This window comes from Urocampus carinirostris, chromosome 3 (assembly GCF_059441175.1).
Source record: "Urocampus carinirostris isolate Australia breed hairy pipefish chromosome 3, RoL_Ucar_1.0, whole genome shotgun sequence".
Lineage (NCBI taxonomy): Eukaryota > Metazoa > Chordata > Actinopteri > Syngnathiformes > Syngnathidae > Urocampus > Urocampus carinirostris.
Window position 1 is genome coordinate 36,051,488 of NC_142351.1, and position 17,941 is coordinate 36,069,428.

The 17,941-nt window shown below is 39.3% G+C and overlaps 1 protein-coding gene across 2 annotated transcripts in view; it reads right to left on the reverse strand.

Moving 5' to 3' along the window:
* Positions 1 to 10,628: 10,628 nt before the first annotated feature.
* The window catches only part of samd11 (sterile alpha motif domain containing 11), a 90,822-nt gene continuing 83,509 nt past the window's right edge, over positions 10,629 to 17,941 (reverse strand). The window contains exons 11-13 of one of the 2 annotated variants that reach the window (XM_088331627.1): positions 16,001 to 16,134; positions 14,457 to 14,567; positions 10,629 to 14,286 (exon numbers count right to left, since the gene is read on the reverse strand). In XM_088331627.1, coding sequence (XP_088187753.1) covers positions 14,050 to 14,286; positions 14,457 to 14,567; positions 16,001 to 16,134 — 482 coding nt within the window. In that variant the 3' untranslated portion in view covers positions 10,629 to 14,049. The remainder of the gene's footprint in view (positions 14,287 to 14,456; positions 14,568 to 16,000; positions 16,135 to 17,941) is intronic. The other variant, XM_088331628.1, reaches the window with a different exon arrangement.

Consider the following 17,941-nt stretch of genomic DNA (forward strand, 5'->3'; position numbering starts at 1 on the left):
ATTAGGTGCACCCTCAAAAAAGGCTTTATTTTATGTATAAGGCACATGGAATTAAAACTACGACAAGGGCTAGTTGGAATATATCACTGATGACGATGCATAATGTGTGTAATGGGAATCAAACACCCATCGCAGTGGAGAGCGTGCCTGATCCCCAGTCCACCTGAAAGTAAGCAGTACTGTACAGTCAATATGAGAAAAGTTTTTACATCATCACACCATTTTTAATCCAACAATACCATATTATTGATATCATTTGGCTGGGCAAAAGTAATATCTGACATGAAACCAGTCTGTTGTACAGAGATTATTTGGACACTGAAATACAGTATTGTATCGCTGACCTGCAAAGTTTTTACGAAGGTCACAAGATTCTGGACTGAAAGAAGAGTAAGGCATAGTGGGAAGTAATTTGGTCATCCTGATCTCAAGAAAAACATTGTGGGAAGTACAAAAACACATGACCGTATTTATCAAAACAAATCTATCTAGTCTAAAATTAAATCCCAATTTGTGTTTTTGTGACTAAAAGGCTTCAAAACAGCTGAACAGATTTTCGTGAAAATTTACAGTTGTACTTTACCCATCTGCAAGTGTCTTGATGTTAAAGTTAAAACGTATATAAACTATGTTGGCACAATTATTTAAATAAAAACAAGCATTAAGGTAAATAAAATTCCCAAGCGGGAGAGCACTGTCGGGTAGCCCATCCGGGCTAGGACCTTGGCAGCACTGGCACCTCCCGTGTGTGAAGCTAACTTTTATTCACACAGGAAACTGAAAAATACACCGGAAATGCGACTTCAAAATAAAAGACTACAAGACTGATAAACGTATAAGAGATGCAATTAGACTGATTATTCAAATGTTACTTCGTGTGTGTGTGTGTGTGTGAGAAAGATTGTTTTTATATTTAGCAATATAAAAAGTTATATTCACACAGTGATTTCTGAGAAATATTACAACCAAAACGACCAACCTATCACTTGAACTAAGTCCAGGCACCCCCAATAAATATCAACAAAATTGATAAACACCTGCTTTTGTGCAGTCTGCTTTAGTGGTGTCTTTGGGGGCCAAATTGGGTTCTTCAGCTCCCAAGTCAAGTCACATTTATTTATATAGCCCTTAATCACAACAATGTCTCGAAGGACTGCACAGAATTACAATTACAAAATTGCACCTGATCTTAAACCAGCATGCGGGCAAGGAACAACTCAAAAACCTCAGTGTGAGGAAAAAAGAGAAACCTTGAGAAAGGACCGCCCTCTGTTGGCTGCGGCTGCATCGGCTCGCTACAACGGGTCAGGTGCAATCGACATTTCGTTCTGTGTACATTGTTACACAGAATGACAATACAAGGAAATTATTATTATTATTATATGTGGTAATCCCCCTTCCAGGATTGACCAGGGTGAATTACAATTAGCATTACTGTACACAGAATAGTAAACATTAGGTAAGATGTTGAAGATGTCCGGAAAGAGCATGACACCAACGACGCCCCCAGCCTGTAAACTAGTCCAGAAAGTCTATGACGGCCAAGACGCAGCTTCCCATCTCTGCCAGCTGGTAAATGCAGGGGTTGACATGCTTCAGGTCAGACGCTGGTCTGCTGACTCATCTCAAATCGTCCTACTCCTTCGTATCACCACCAGGCAGGCAGTCGGAAAAAGACAAGACAATACAGAATATGAGGTGGGCATCAATCATAAGCTTTGGAATAGAATTGTGTCTTAAGCCTTGATTTAAAAACTTCTGTTGAAGTTGCAGATCTTATTTCCGGAGGCAGGGCGCTCCATAACACTATAGGTGATATTACATTTGTCTAGGTTCAGGGTAGTGTTCGAAAACAACTGACAACAGTGAGCTGGACCAATAATCAACATTTCAGTTTTTTCTGGGTTATGGCGTAAAAAAATTAAGTGACATCCATCTGTGAATCTCAGTAACGCAAGCCTCCAGATTTCTACAACTTAAATGTCCAGTTTTCTAATGGCACATACAGTTGAGTGTCATCTGCATAGCAATGGAAACTAATATTTTACTTGCGGATAATGTCACCAAGTGGGAGCATATAAATACTAAAAAGAAGGGGGCCAAGTACAGAGCCTTGGGGAACACCACAGGGGACATTAGATTGTTAAGGGGTCAGATTGTCATAGTTAACACATTGCATCCTGTCTGACAGGTTGGACCTCAACCACGAGAGTACAGTTCCTGAGATACCAATGCGTTCTAGACGAACCAATAATATGTTGTGGTCGACAGTATCAAAAGCAGCACTGAGATCCAGCAACAGTAACATTGATGAGGCACCAGAATCTATTGCTAAAAGGAGATCCTTAGTTACTTTAGCCAGGGCTGTCTCAGTAGAGTGATTTGCCCTAAATTCTGACTGGACAGTTTCAAAGAGGTTATTTTCTGACATGAAGTCATTTAGCTGCTGTGCAACGACCTTTTTAAGTAATTTATCAAAAAATGGCAGATTTGACACTGGAACTCCAAGCAGCCAAATCAATCTTCAACCGGCCTGCAAAACCGGGTCCTTTGCTCCTTTGACACGTTTGTCGCTTAAAATGCTCAGACTGAGCTGGGGAAAAAATGAGACTTAATTTCATACTGATTATTAATCACTTATTGCTTTTTAAAATGTCCTTAACATCTGGTACTGTGACTAAAACTAGTGTGATTTCGAGATAAGACTCAATGCTTTTTCAAGTGTTACCTATACCTCTTTATTCTAGTAAAGTGGATATGATTCAATGCTCTAAAACCCCTCTCAATTCTTTTTGCATCCAATGTCATGCAATTGTGAACAACTATTCATGTCCCTAGCAGCATCTGTGCTTATACAATTATTGAGTGATTGGGGAGTAACGAAATGCATGTAACGGCATTCTGTAATCAGGACCCAAAAAATGAAATTATATTCCGTCACAGAAGGGGTCGGGGACCTTTTTGACTCAGTCAAGCTCTAAGAATCAAAAGAATACAAGAAAAATGAGAAAAAGGAAGGATAAGGAAATTCTCCTGTCTATTGGATCCCTTAACCACTAGGGTCGTAGGGGCACCATTTCCTGTGGTTTGGCTTGCGCAAGTACAGCCAGGTGGCACCCATTGCTCTCCAGGCCAACAATGACATTGTCGTCTACAAAGTTGTAAAGACTAGTGCTTTGGTTAGGAAGATTTTGATGTTTTAAGTAGCCTACTTGACATGTGTGGCGTGAAGATACCTCATAAGAGTTGCAAGAGTTTAGTGTAATGCTCAACAATTTGTTGGGAAGGCAAATGCAATTTTGATTTCAAATTCAGATGATTACGACATTCGCTGTTTTGTTTTTACGCTTTACACTAAACTTGGAACTCTCCTCAAGTAGCTTCACGACACACATTTTAAGAAAGCTACTAAAAAATGAGAATTTCCTTTATGGTGTACATCAGCATGAAGGCCTCCAAATGAGTCTGAAGCGGTGAGCTTCTTAGCCTAGTTTTCACACATTTTAAAGCAGAGAACCTCCACTCACTTGCAACCTGAGTAGAAGAAAGGCGCAACAAGAACGTATATGCCAACCCAATCACATGGCTGGTATCTGTGAGGAGCTTATATTGTGAGAGGGCTTGGTTTTTCTTCTCTTTCTTTTATTTTTTCCCTCATTTGTTTCTTTTTTTCTGAGGATTTTTCTTCATTTTTTCTAGCATTTTCCTCTTTTTCTTTTTGTCCCTACTTTTCCTTATTTTTTCTCATTTTCCTTTGATTCTTCTGGACTTTTACTGTACTTCATTTTTATTTCTTTATTATTGTTTCTTCTTTTTTTTTCTCTTTTTGCCTTTATTTAATTTTTTGTTCTTTTTTTTCCTCAGTAATATCTTTTTTTAGCTTTATTTGTCCCCAAAAGTATTTTTTCCATGATGTTACATAATACTTTTTAATAAATGGTTAAAAGCAGCAAAAACAATCTGAAAAAACTTTTGGGAGCGGAGAGAGCCGTTGTTTTTTGGCAAGCCATAAGAGCCACTTTTCGAAAGAGACGTAATTCCCAAGACTGAGATTATTTGAGCGAGATGAGTTAACTGGTAAGGATAAATTCTGCAAACACATAGCTCAGCTCACAGCCGGGGAGACACAGAAGGCAAAAAGTGCAGATGAGTCAAATGAATGATAACTGTCCTTCCTTTAGCACTGTTCTTTTTCTTTTTCAGGCTTTTTCAGATCCAACTAGCACCTTTCTTCCTTTCATCATACCCGATTCATTAAATTCGCTCTGTTCTGTGTTCATTTCACTGCTACAGAAAATAAGAATGGTGGTGGGCCAGACAAACTTAAAATTTGGGATGGGAAAATCCCGCCAGATGGTAAAAGCTTACCTGATCTGCTACGATGTTGGGGTTTTGCCCTGAATTCGACCAATTAGCTGACCTGACTCGAAAACAAGTGCACGAGTAAGGTTGGTTAGTGCAAATGAGAGATTATCAAATTATTTTTCTCATCCAGCCAGCCCAAACTCCGGCCCTTTGGTAAATCTCCCGTTCTTCCCGATAGTCCTGCATTATTGTTCTATGTATATATATATATATATATATATATATATATATATATATATATATAATCTACCCTGGCCATAGTCATATCCCTTAAGAGGGGTGACTGACAGCAAGGCAAACACGTATACAAAAACAGAAAAGGAAAAAGTAGCAAAAAACACACAAAAAATTGACCATGGCCAACCCAATTGCCCAAACCCCCGAATAAGTTAAGCTCCTCGGCATCCAAGTTGGTCATTCTTTCGTCCCTCCAGATGAACCGGGACACAATAAAGCGGCCATGTCACTCGGGTCAGGGTGACACAACACACTCTTCTCTTCAACAGCAGGGCCCGACAGCTTTCACTGGTTTACCCCTGCCGCATCATACGGGTGCCCTGCCCATCCCTTAGAACACGTCTAAACATCCCACTATCCGACAAGAGCTCTAGCTTCCACTATATTTAGACCTCTTTCCTGCAGTGCACTCATAACACCAACCATCCACGTCAATCGCGACCTTCCTCTTGGTCTCCTTCCATTTACTTCTGCTCTGTAGATCCTCTTCAACATTTGCTCCTCATCCATTCTCTCCATGTGTCCAAACCAACCAAGTACTCTCTTATCCACAGGCTTGCTCAGTTCCACTAGTACTCCAGTTCTGTCTCTCACAATTTCATTTCTCAATCTATGCAATCGTGTCACTCCTAACACACTCCTCAAACACTTCATCTGAAAAACATTTAACATTTTTCTCAAATCTGCATTCAGGCTCCAAGTCTCTGAACCATAAAACACAGTCGGCACAATCACACTCTCTTTACATCCATACTCATACTCTTGTTGCTCATCACTCTCCTCAGAGAATGATATATATATATATATATATATATATATATATATATATATATATATATATATATATATATATATAAAATGCTTTATACAACCCCATTTACTAACTCTAACATCCAATAGTCCACTTGACTTTATTTTGTATGCAAATTAACTCGCGTGTGCATGTTTCTAACCTCCAGGTTCCCCCAGGGCGTCGGGAGGGTTTGTGGAGTGGGGGTCTCAGGCCAAGCAGGAGGCGGGCGTGGAGGCCCGAGGCAGCCGAGGCGTGCAGGCCTGGCCCGGCGGTGTCTGATGGCGTGCCAAGAAGTCAGGCCCAGGTGGGAGAGCTGCAACACAGCCCGCCTGTGTTTCTCTGCCAAGTTCTGGCTCGGACCGCTGTCTTTCTGTCTGTGCGTATTTCCTCATACAAACAGTTTGCAAAAAATAACATTTCTCAAACGATCGTCTTCCGTAGATGTTTTAAAACAGCAACTGAAAATGTTTACTGAGCCACAACAAACTAAAAAAAACCTAAAAGGTGTGGAGCCAACAAATAAATAAAAGCCTTATGTATTAAATGAAAATTAAATGATTTATACATAAAAGTTACACATTTTACATTTGAAGAGAATTGAAAATAATAAATCAGGACGGATGAAGGGAATTTTTTATATTTCAAAAACAATTTTGTAATGCCATTTTTAAGTTGATAGTAGTTGTTAGACAATGCTATCACTTAACAAGCAACCACTCATCGAGCCTGCTGCGACTACAAGCGTCCAGCAGATGGCACTGATTCACCACAACAAAGGAACAATTAACATTAACAATACAAAAAGGAGCATTGCCTGATTTTTATTGTCTCGAGTATTCATATAAAATATGTCTTCATCATTGATTAAAAACTGAAGATTCTTAACATTTAGTAGCACTGTATTGTAAACATTTTTACAGCCTTGATATACGTTAATTCTTGTTTTGATTTTTTCCTTCGACAAGAACCAGATTAAATATATATATATATATATATGTCCAACTCTCTTCTATTTTGGTTTCCAAGCATTTTTGGGAAAAAACTAGGAAGACACTAGGGCCTCGTGTAGCTCCAGAGGCGCAGGTTGCTGACCCCCGGGCCCAACCGTATGTTGAAAACCCAAATAAGAGGGGGAGGAAGAGAAAAATAATACAGTATTTCTTTTTCAAAATGTTTGCGTATATTGTCACATTATGTAGTTTAAAAAAATTCACATTCTACTGTATTCTTCAATCATTCACACTATAAAATTCCAGTTAAGACTAAAATATGGATGGCAAAATACAAATATTTCAAAGTAAAAATGTTTCATAGCTTTGTCAGATATGTTTTCTTATTTTGACAGTCCCAACAGTCCATCCTTTTAACTTCTACCAGTATGTCAATTAAAGGTGGTAGATACAACTTGTTACCATTAGGTTACGTAATTATCCATGTATAACCAAATATCTTGCATAAGTTCTAAAGGGACAGTGTGTTTTTAAGCACCACAACTTGGTTGAAAAAACTATATTCATTAAAAAATTAATTCAAGTAAATAGCAAAAGTACATTTCTTAAAACACTCAAATGGTAGACTTGCCGGAGACACACCACAGGAAGCGGTGCCCCGACGACCCCTGTGGTTAAGGGGGCTGGGAGGTCAAGAAATTTTCCACGGGTCTGAGCGTTACCGATAATCTACATAACATTAGCCACATCTAAAGGGAGCTGACATAATTCCCTGCCGTCTTGCTGCTACAGGTACCCAGGGTTGGGTAGGGTTACTTTAACTGGATTGCTTTCAATTACTTTTGGATTACTCCAATACCAAATATGCTAATAAAAGAGAAAAGAAACTCAATATGAATAAAATTATTAAATTTTGTGCAGGCTTGGTAGGTAAAGGAATACATGGAGCGGCAAAAATGATGTTGGCAAACTGTTTGGATTTATTTTCATTTTGTTTCTGTCGCATTTTATGTTAGTTTTGCCGGAGATCAAAGAGATCAAAGCTAGGAGAGAAAGCTTACCACATGTTGTGAGTCATAATTTTATTCATATTTAGTTTATTTTCTCTTTTATTAGCATATTTGGTATTGGAGTAATCCAAAAGTAATTGAAAGTAATCCAGTTTAAGCAAGCCTACCCAACCCTGCAGGTACCCAAAAAACTCACAAAGGCTGGGCAAATGAAAGAAAAGTAAAATGGTGCACTACACCACACAGTGACATCTAGAGTTCAAATAATACACAATATCTCTATAAGGCCATGCCTATTAAAATATCCATCCATCCATCCATTATCTGCACCGCTTATCCTCAGTAGGGTTGCGGGGGTGCTGGAGCCCATCAACATTTACATCAACAAGTTATATAATTGTTTTGAGGCACAGGATTCATTTTTGTTTCATCAATTGCGGTAAAAGATATATAAAAGGAATTTTAAGCTTTAACCAAACATATACTATTTGTATGCAAGCCTTTGAAAGAGTATAGGCCAACATTCAAATAGCTGTACGTAATTTGGTACCTTTTACTTACAACCGCCATCTAGTGGCTCGGGTCGTCATTGCAGCCTCAATCAGCTCGTTAATGATGCGTTTGCAAGTACGTGCATTACTTACACTCTTTCTTTGTCATATTTCATGGAATTGGGGTCGGCGTTTGGACTGTACTTAAAACACGAGCAAATAGAGAACATAAAAATGGGAGTGCGAGCCTGAAGTCACTCTCCACAGCACCCACCCTTTCTCCATTGCTCCTACCTACTGCATTCCGCCCTGAAAGGCTAGGCTTGAAGTAAAACAATAGCAAACAGGTGTGGTGGTTATAGCATAAGGGCTCTTTGAACTCTATTGTTAACACATACTTGACGGGGAAAATATTTTACTTGCGATTTTTTAAGGACACCTCAAACGACGCAGCCCACTTTTAAGAAAATCGAATCGAAAAAAACAAAAAAAACTATGAATTCATATCTCTCTCCCTGTTCATTTTAGTTTACTGTTGCTGTCATGACGAACACATATCTCAATTTTTTGTCAATATTTTGCGTTTTTACATTGTATACTTTCTCCTCATGTAAAATTAAAATAAAATAAAAATGCAGATTTGTGTTTCACACATGACAACAATATGATTCTAAGAGATGCAATGTTCCCTCTAAGCTGCGCGCGTGCGCAATCGCGCACTGCCTGCACATTCTCAGCGCACAAGAAAATCTAGCCAGCTCAGAAAAATCAGGGCTCGAAATTGCTAATTAAGAAGTGAATTAAGTCAAAGTTACAGTGCATGAAGGTAAAAATACACGGGTTCCCCTGACGCTGTTTTCTAAATGCGGTATTTTGAAGTCAATGTCGAAGTCCAAGGAAGTTGAGTAAGGTCAGTAGAGTTTTTCGAGAACCGGCTTCTTCGGCTCGGCTCACTAAAGAGAACCGGCTCTTTCGGGTCCCAAGCAGCTCTTTAGGTTGTTTTTGCTTCTTTAATCCCTACACGACCAAATATTATGTAAAATTGTGCACAAAATGAATTAAAAGAAAGGGGGGAAATGGAACAAAAAAGAAAAAAACAACAAAATGAAAAAATCTGAGAAAAAAGAAACAAAAGGAAGAGAAAAAAGAAGGAAGAATTCTGAGAAAAAGCCAGAAAAAAAGAAAAGAAAGAAACAAAGGCAAAAAAGTAAATAGAGAACAAAAAGAAAAAGTAACAGCTGGGAAAAATAAACACAATGAATTTTTTTTAAAGGAATTAAAATAAAAATAGAAAAAAACAGGGAAAAAGAAGAAAAAGTTTGTGTTGCAATCAAATAATTTCCAATTATACCAAGTCAATCTTGTTGCCAACATTGTACTTCCACAAAAAAAAAATGTGATTAAATATAGTTCTGTATCGTGCAACCGACTAAATAAGCCCCCCAAAATGTTATTATACGACAAAAGATACCAGGAAAAAAAAGAAAGGAAAATCTTGTGAAAGAATTGTTGTAAAAACAAACGACGTTTGTAGGCCGTAAAACCTTTGCAATAATACATTAGTCAATTCATTCAAAAGTGAAATTTTATTTTGCATTGCCGGAAACTCAGCAAAAAGTTTTGGACATGTTTGATAATGATTCAGTTGCCACACTTGGGATTGCCGTTGCTCACTTTTGTTTCAAGCGTTGCTCACCGGTTTTGTGTGAACGCTCAGACCCGTGGAAAATTAGAGGGAACATTGAAGAGATGTTTTACGTATTGGGCTTCTTTTATGTAGTTTTGATTGTAACGTAGTGAAATTTACGTGTGGAGCTGTATTTTCTTTTTTCTTCTTTTTTTATGAAATCGCACAATACTTTTTAAAATATTGCATTTCATCTAAGTATCTGCCATTTGTGAATGTATATAGGCCATCAAAACAAACGTTCTCTACTTGGCAGAGATTGTGTTACCACAGTAAAAGCATTCATGAAAAATAGTTCGTGTTGTAACATCGTAATGGCCATTTTTGGGAGGAAATTTCAGGTAGAATGAAATCCCAAATACAGTTTGTGGTGCAGGGCCTTATTAATAAAATCCACTACAAGATGAATATTTTTTCCATTTGAAATATTTTCATTTTTAGCCTATAATTTTCTCATTTTAATAATATTTTCCAATTTTACTGTATTTTCCCTTGATGGGTGCAGTTAAAACCAAAAAAATCCAGTTAGAGATTGAAAAAAAACCCATGTAAACTCAGGACAAAATGTAGTATAAGAGGAAATATGTTACGTGAGTGAGGGCAGCATGGTGGATGAGTGGTTAGCGTTTCTGCGGCACAGTCCTGAGATCGAACCTTCCTGTGTGGAGTTTGCATGTTCTCCCTGTGCTTGCGCGTGTTTCCTCCGAGCACTCCGGTTTCCTCCCACAATCCAAAAACATGCAGGTCAGGTTTATTGGTTGATTCAAATTGTCCCTAGGTGCGAATGAGCGAGTGTGTTGTCTGTCTCTGTGTGCCCTGCGACTGGCTGGAAACCAGTTCAGGGTGTCCTCTGCCCACAGATGGGCTCCAGCACCCCCGCAACCCTACTGAGGATGAGCGGTGCGGATAATGGATGGACAGATTACGTGAGTGCAAAATTAGAGCCAATATATTTGTTTTTGTCATGAGGGCAATGTAGTTAAAAATCCCGCAGCTTTGTTTGAACCCCAAAATCCTGGAACTCCAACCTCGATTTAGCTTGCCTGTGATGAAGAAGCAGGACGGCAAAAAAAGGAAAGCTTCACAAGACGCGAGTTGTCATTTCTTTATGATTTATTTCACCCGTGCGGTGAATAGAAAAATAGGATGAAGACAAAACCTTTAAAGGGAGCATTTGACTGAATTTCTTGCGTAGATTATAAAAAAAATCATTAAGAGCTGTGCACCTTTCTTTTCCCTGCAACCAAAAGAAAAAGTCAAAGTATCTTTGGAATCTGTCTCAGGGGTTAATTATAATACATAGATTTTACTTTATTTACTAAGTCCTATACAGTACACACTTTGTCCTTGTTTATATGCCGAAGTAGCGTTCAGGATTAGAGTGCTGTTTAATATTAGTTTTAAAAAAAAATGTCCCAAAAAAGAAACAAAGAAAAATATACAAACAAAAGTACCACAAAAGTCCAGCGACTCACATCATTAAAGAAAACATTTTTTTTTTCGTGCATCTACATGTAGCAAAACAAATTTTGAAGTACCACGTATGCAACCTTCAGGATATTTTCATCTCAAGCATGACTCTGTACAATTTTGCATGATTCAGCCATCTTATTATTATCATCTTTTTTATTCCAACCCCTCCCACAGTAGTCAAAACAAGTTTACACATATGTAAGCTATTGTTTCCAGCAACAAACGTCTCGTTTGAACGAGACACTTAGGGCCACACCGAAAAGAAAAATAAATAGGAGAGGAACAGACTTCCGCAAAGGGAAATGATGGGTAAGGATATTGAGTAGTTTGTCAATATATGAAAAAAATGCCGCTATTCTGTAAAAATAACTATTATATTGTCCGAAAAAAACGTGTTTTTGAACAGAAGAGCAGTGACAAATAAATAGATGGAGTCATGTTGAAGTCAACATCAATATCAAGTGCTCTGATGGGCTAATTACGGTTTACGTGGTTCACAATGCCCTTTCCAGCTGAAGCGGGCCCAAAAACATTTGTTATGGGTATGATAACGAAATACTTGCTGGTATGTTTGATTCATGGGACTTTAACCAATGCAGTACTCAAACATCTCATCTCATCTCATCAGCCGTACCGCTTATCCTCATTAGGGTCGCGGGGGGGCTGGAGCCCATCCCAGCCATCTCCGGGCAGTGGGCAGGGGACACCCTGAACTGGTTGCCAGCCAATCGCAGGGCACACAGGGACAAACAACTCATTCGCTCATTCACACCTAGGGACAATTTGGACCGGCCAATTCACCTGAAATGCATGTTTTTGGAACGTGGGAGGAAACCGGAGTGCCCGGAGGAAACCCACGCAAGCACGGGGAGAACATACAAACTCCGCACAGGATGTCTGGAGCTGGATTTGAACCCACGACAGGTTCCCATGACATGAACTGTGCCGCACAAGCGCTAACCACTGCGCCGCCGTGCTGCCGTACTCAAACATTCCTATATCAAATCAAACTTCACTAACAAATGAGGCAGCAGAGGGTGCTGGATCTTCATCTTTTTAACAAATTGAACTGCTTTTAGTTTTATAACAATGACATACTCTCACCAATATTGTGATATCATGATAATCAAATTGCCATATCGTTATTTCCATACTAAATAGCAGTTTGTGGTCAGAGGAGGCAAATAAGGCTGTACCGAATCTGCCATCATGGAAATATAACATTAAAATATATTAAATGGTTATATTTATTCGGTAACTAGTTCTTTCTCATTTTATTTTACAATTTTTGGATTTTGTTTATCATTTTGTTTTAGCATTATATTATAAAAAATGTTGATGCAATTAGTGAGAAACGTATAACTGGGCTGCAGTTGTGTGAGGCACGCAATTCTCTCGCCTCAAGGCAGGGGGTGATAATGAGACCAATTAATCTGATTTCAGCCCCACACAATAGAACCCGTGGTTGTATTAGCAAGCTAACAGTAACTCCAGCCATCCAGTAATTTTATTCTTGTTGAAAGGACGTTTTTTTTTGCCTATCTATTGATGCTTTTACTCAAAAGCAGCAGCACATAAACCTCGTGTAAAAATGAAGGCTAGACAATAAAATGTTGTTTCTATGCTATAGTACGTATTTTCTTTACTACTCTTGCAAATAAATGATCAAAAATGAGTAGGAACATTGAAACGTAAATCTGACTGTGCCTCACCAAACAAGAACCTCACCACAAATCACTGGTGGTTTGAATCCAAGTGCAATATTTTTTGGGATTATTTATTTTCCATGTAGGATTCAGAATTTTTTAAATACTTCAGTTTTGTAATCGTTTACTTGTTTTTTTCCTGTTTTAAAGGTGTTGGCTTATCTATTTTATGTTTGTAATAATTCGTTTTTATTATGGTTATGCTGTTCTCATATTTTGTCATTAACACTTTTTTGTCTCAATGGCTACAGCCATTTCTCACAAAGACAAAATGTCAAATTAAAACATTTGTCATTGAAAAAATGAAGTCTCCTTCCGCAATTGCGATTCCGAGACTCGTAGTCGCCTTACGATATAACTCGATTCAACTTGCTTACAAAAAACAATTGTTTCTTTTTTACGATTGGACACCTGCAAAGAAGATTGTTTAGGATACCAGTGTTGTTCGTTCTCGTTACTATTCTGCACCGTTTACATCACTGTCACTATTAACCAGTTCTTTTATTTCCATACCCTTTAGCGCGGATTTCCTTCTTGTAATCGAGGAGATTTAAAAAAGGGCTTGGGGAAGGACCTCTAGAACAGATTGGAATTTCTGCATCATCAGGGTTTTTGTATAGTCCTATACCGTTCTCCTTGCAAGTTCAAAATGAGGTTTTCTCGACCAATTTTTAGTGTCTACTCAACTATCACAATACGAACTATTTTTACCCTGCTTAAAGTTACTGGAGCTGTGGCGAATATTTTCACTCCCTAAACTCACTACTGGTTTTTTCCTAACATACAATCCCATCTGTCAAATTCTTCCTTAATGATTTTCCTGCCAGTACACCGAAAATAAAATCTTTTGTCTTCAATGGCATTAAATAAAAAAAAAATGTGTAAAAGAATAGTTTTTTTCTTGTCAGTGTGGTCCTAATCCCATCGAGTGCTTAATGTTGAGGCCCTGGAAGGATCCATTTTTTTCTCTCGCTGCAAAAAGCCTTCATGCAATCAGAAGCAAAAAGACGGTTTCAATTCCACTCATCCGGTCATCTTTGGTATCGGGACAGTGGAATGCATAGCTGCTGCGATTAGACGAAGCCCGTTTGAGGGCCGTGCCGGCCGCTGCAACCTCGGGCACGAGGAGTCATTCCTGGATTGTGCGGGGCTGGCGAGCACGGAAAGAAAGGTGGAAAAAAAGACAGCACAGGAAGAGATGGGGAGAAGGAAGGATGGCCGTCATGACGCTGGCCCGGCAAGAATATGTGTTTGTGGCCTCTTCCTTGGGGGGTCCTGCTGCTCAGAAACTCGCCGACTGCCGGATGAAGTGCGCCTCATCCTTCGCTTTTTTTCCCTTATCTTCCCACAGTCGCAGAGCCGTTGGCTTTTTCCTGCTTCGGCGAGGAAGGGCCGGGTGCTGGGCCAACATACGGAGATGATTCCCCACCGGCAGAGGAAGGTCTCTGGAGGTGCGAGAGCGTTTCAGCAGATTCTCCGTCGCGTTCCGGGAAGTGCAGGCCTGCCGAGGGCGGAAACGGGAACGCCAGCGGGAATCCGGTCATGTAGAAAAGCCGGCCGATGCGCCGTGCAACCTGAGACCACCGAGGGGGATCAACAGTTAGCAGGTACAAGGCTTTTTGAAAATAAACTCAAAAACAAAGAGAGCAAGAGAGAGACGAGGCTTTTTGTTTTTGGTGGCTGGGCATCTAGGCTACACTAGCTGACTTTGTGGGGTCTAGGGTCCGGCACACAGCCAGTGTACCTGCGAGCGGATCTTTAGGGCAGGACCCAACTTTAGCGCCATGATGCCGAGCAGGTGCGCCTCAGTGAGCAGAGCTAAAGTCTCGCCGTCAATGACCTGCTCCCGGAAAACCTGGCGGAGACACAGCCGCTTCAGACCCACGCATGCCACGCACACAGCAGAAACCTCACTTGGAGTCCATTTTTTCTGTCAACGGGGCCTGGTATTCTTTATCATCAACAATCCAATCAAAATGTGACACATTTTAATACCCGGATTTAAAAAATATAGACTTTTGTCATATCTATTTTCATATAAAGCGCATGGAATTAAACTTACAGTAAGCTACCAATTGTGCAATGATTGATCAGTCAAAAAATGCCGCTGACCAAAATCGGAAAACACTGAATGCTACGAGAATCAAACCCAGATTGTGGCGGTGAGAGCACCAAAACCTAACCAAAAGACCACTAGTGGGATAGATCACATATGAAAAGCATTCGATCTCATTTCGTTCTCACACAATTTTTACTCTAGGTGCCAGAAACAAATGTTAGGAAATGGTGAAAACAACGTCGTCCTAAAAGATTTAAATGGATGCAAAAAAGCATGATGACAGAAAAAATCTTTGACGAATGGCCCATTTATTTCTAGCACCGTGTTAAAACAGTGTGATAGTGAGATAAAACCTAATGTCTTTTCGTAGGTCATTTGTACCATTCTCAAAAATACAGTAAATGTGAGTTTCTCCTGTTCTCAAATGACGAAGTAGTATTAATGTTTTGTTGTTTTCCTTTACGCTGGATAAAGAATATCCTTGAGCTATACTGTCTGCTGATAAGTGATGCTGTTGTTTAGCCTGTCTATGGCAGTGTTAGCATTAAGCTAAAATACATTCAAAGTTAAGGGGTCACTACTTGAAATGTGTCTACTTCTTGGGTACTGACTAATGCAAAGAGTAACAAATCAAAGTGCATGAGTATAATTGATACAATTATTATGTAATTACTGTGCTGAGCGTCTGCAACGCAGAATGAAGCACGCAATTCTCTTTCCTCATTGCAGAGGGCGATAGTGAGACCAAATATTCTGATTTGGTGCACAGTTCAGCCGCAAACATTAGAACTAGTGATAGTATCAGCAAGCTAACAGAAAGTCAAACCATTCAGTAATTATTATTCTCGTTACATGAACTTTATTTATAAGTTAAAGTAAGACGAATTTTTTTTTTCTATGCTACAGTTTATATATTGCATTCTTTTCTGCCAATCAAATGATGAATAAGATGTAAGTTCATTTTTTTGTACTGATGCGCATACATCATTTCCACACGTATGCGCAATGGGTGCTAGCGTACACACATTTTAAGTGCACGCTATTTCATAAAGTTGACTCATTGTCTGTGACGTTCACACTCGTGTCTGCATCGGTGGGCTAGCCTGGCCCTGGCTTCTGTTGGTCCTCCTTTTCCTCTCTCTCTCTCTCTCTCTCTCTGTCTCTCTCTCTCTCTCTCTCTCTCTCTCTCTCTCTCTCTCTCTCTCTCTCTCTTTTCTTCATGTTCTCACCTGAGCGTATTCAGCACATCCGGCCAGGTTGCTTATGAAGCCACACACGTCCTCCACACTCCACTTGCTTAAGTCTTCAGCAGGGTTGGCCACAGCCATGTCCTCCCCATCAGTGAAAAGACCTCCCACGGAGCCTGAGAGCAGTGCGGCGATGGGGGAAAAGGATAGACAAATCAATTCAAAGACTGGAAGCAGGGAATATTTTTCCGTTTTTAACTTTTGTTACAGACATTGTGCCTTAAACTACATGTTTAATTCAGTGACATGGCCACATCTATAAGTCACTATTACAGCAAATAGTCAGTCAGCAATTGAAATGAATGGAAAAGTCATTTTTTATTTCCCGCATTAAAAAAAAGCAAGTTAAGACAAAACACCTTTATGGATCTTTTTGGTTAAAAATTTCAGTAGCCTTATGGTTGTTTGTTTGCATTTAGCTAGTGTGCTTTCCAAAAATATGTTTTGGTAGAATGACCTTTGCCATGAGTTTCCACTCTCAAAACACTAGGGTAAAAAAATTCACTACTTCTGTCCATTTCAACTAGTTTGGTTGGGATAATGAATTTTGTCACTGCATACGCCCCTGCCCTAAAAAACCGCCTGCAAAGGGATGGATGCTGCCATGCTGTACTTGCCTAAGGCACACCACAGGAAATAGTTTCCCGACGACCCTGGCGGTTAAAACATCTGTAAACTGTCCGATGTACGAATGTATGATTTCTTAATTCAAAACTTTTTTATGAATTCAGTTATTTAAAACTCATTTAATTGTTCAGCCCTGACGAATTAGCTGCATATTATTCATTTATTTGAGTGTAATTACTTGCCTTTTTACATATCCATTCATTCAGTTGTTATCCAGTCTAAATTGTTTACAGTGGTGTTTTTAGTTTGCAGTAAGGAGACGGCCTCAGTGCGCGCTAGAACCAGTCTAGCCCAAGGGCTAGGGATGAAGTAGGGATTTTGCCTTTACCTCTTGAATCTCTATGTCATTATCCAACCTCCTAGTATAAAAGTAATTGTCAGTCATATTTACACCACACTTCTGAATCAAACAGATTTGTTGTGTGCTGTTCTTGGATTATTCTGTACTAAAACCCTCAAAGAAATGCTCAGTTCCAGCGTTTGTTGTAACTGTCTCACAAATTTAAATGCTAAATGAACATGTGAAGGAAGAAAAGTCATTTATTTTGTAGGTTGTTTTGCATAAAACTACCCAATTGTTGGATGGTATCATGAAAAGTGAGTACATTTTTTTTGTGTGTGTTTAAAATGTGACCTAATCTTTAAAAGGAATCATCTGTGATTTATAGATGTCGATATGTTGAGTAGTGCAACCGAAGGCGAGTGCTACATATCACAAAGAAGATTACAAACTACTGAGACTCAAAGTAACCAAACTGTACCATTTTTCTTATAAATTGTTGCCCGGCCTTCTGCAAGGTTTTTGGATTCAAGGGACACCCACAGAGGAAAGATGGCAGACAATCATGCCAGCTCCCTCTAGGGGATCCTCATGTTATGTAAAATAAATAAAAACTTATTTGACTCTCGAATATTTAAGAAAACCCACGTTTTTTTACCATAGTTCACACATTTTAAAAATCAATTACCGTATTTTCCGCACTATAAGGCGCACCGGGTTATAGGGCGCACCCGAAAAAAATAGTTTTTGGTCCTATTTTTGACATACAAAAGACGCACCGGATTATAAGGCGCTACAATGGGAACGTCGACAAAACAGTCAGATAGTTCAGTCAAACTTATTACCCCCTTAACATTCCCAAAGCTTGCAAAGACGCAAATACGTGTCGAGAACACGTGCGGATGCGGTGTCCGTACGATGTCACTCAAATGCATCATTCCATCATTCGGAAGGGTAAAGTCTTGGAATTCAAGAAATGCCAACCATTCCTTAGTTTCTATTTTCTTTTTCGCTCG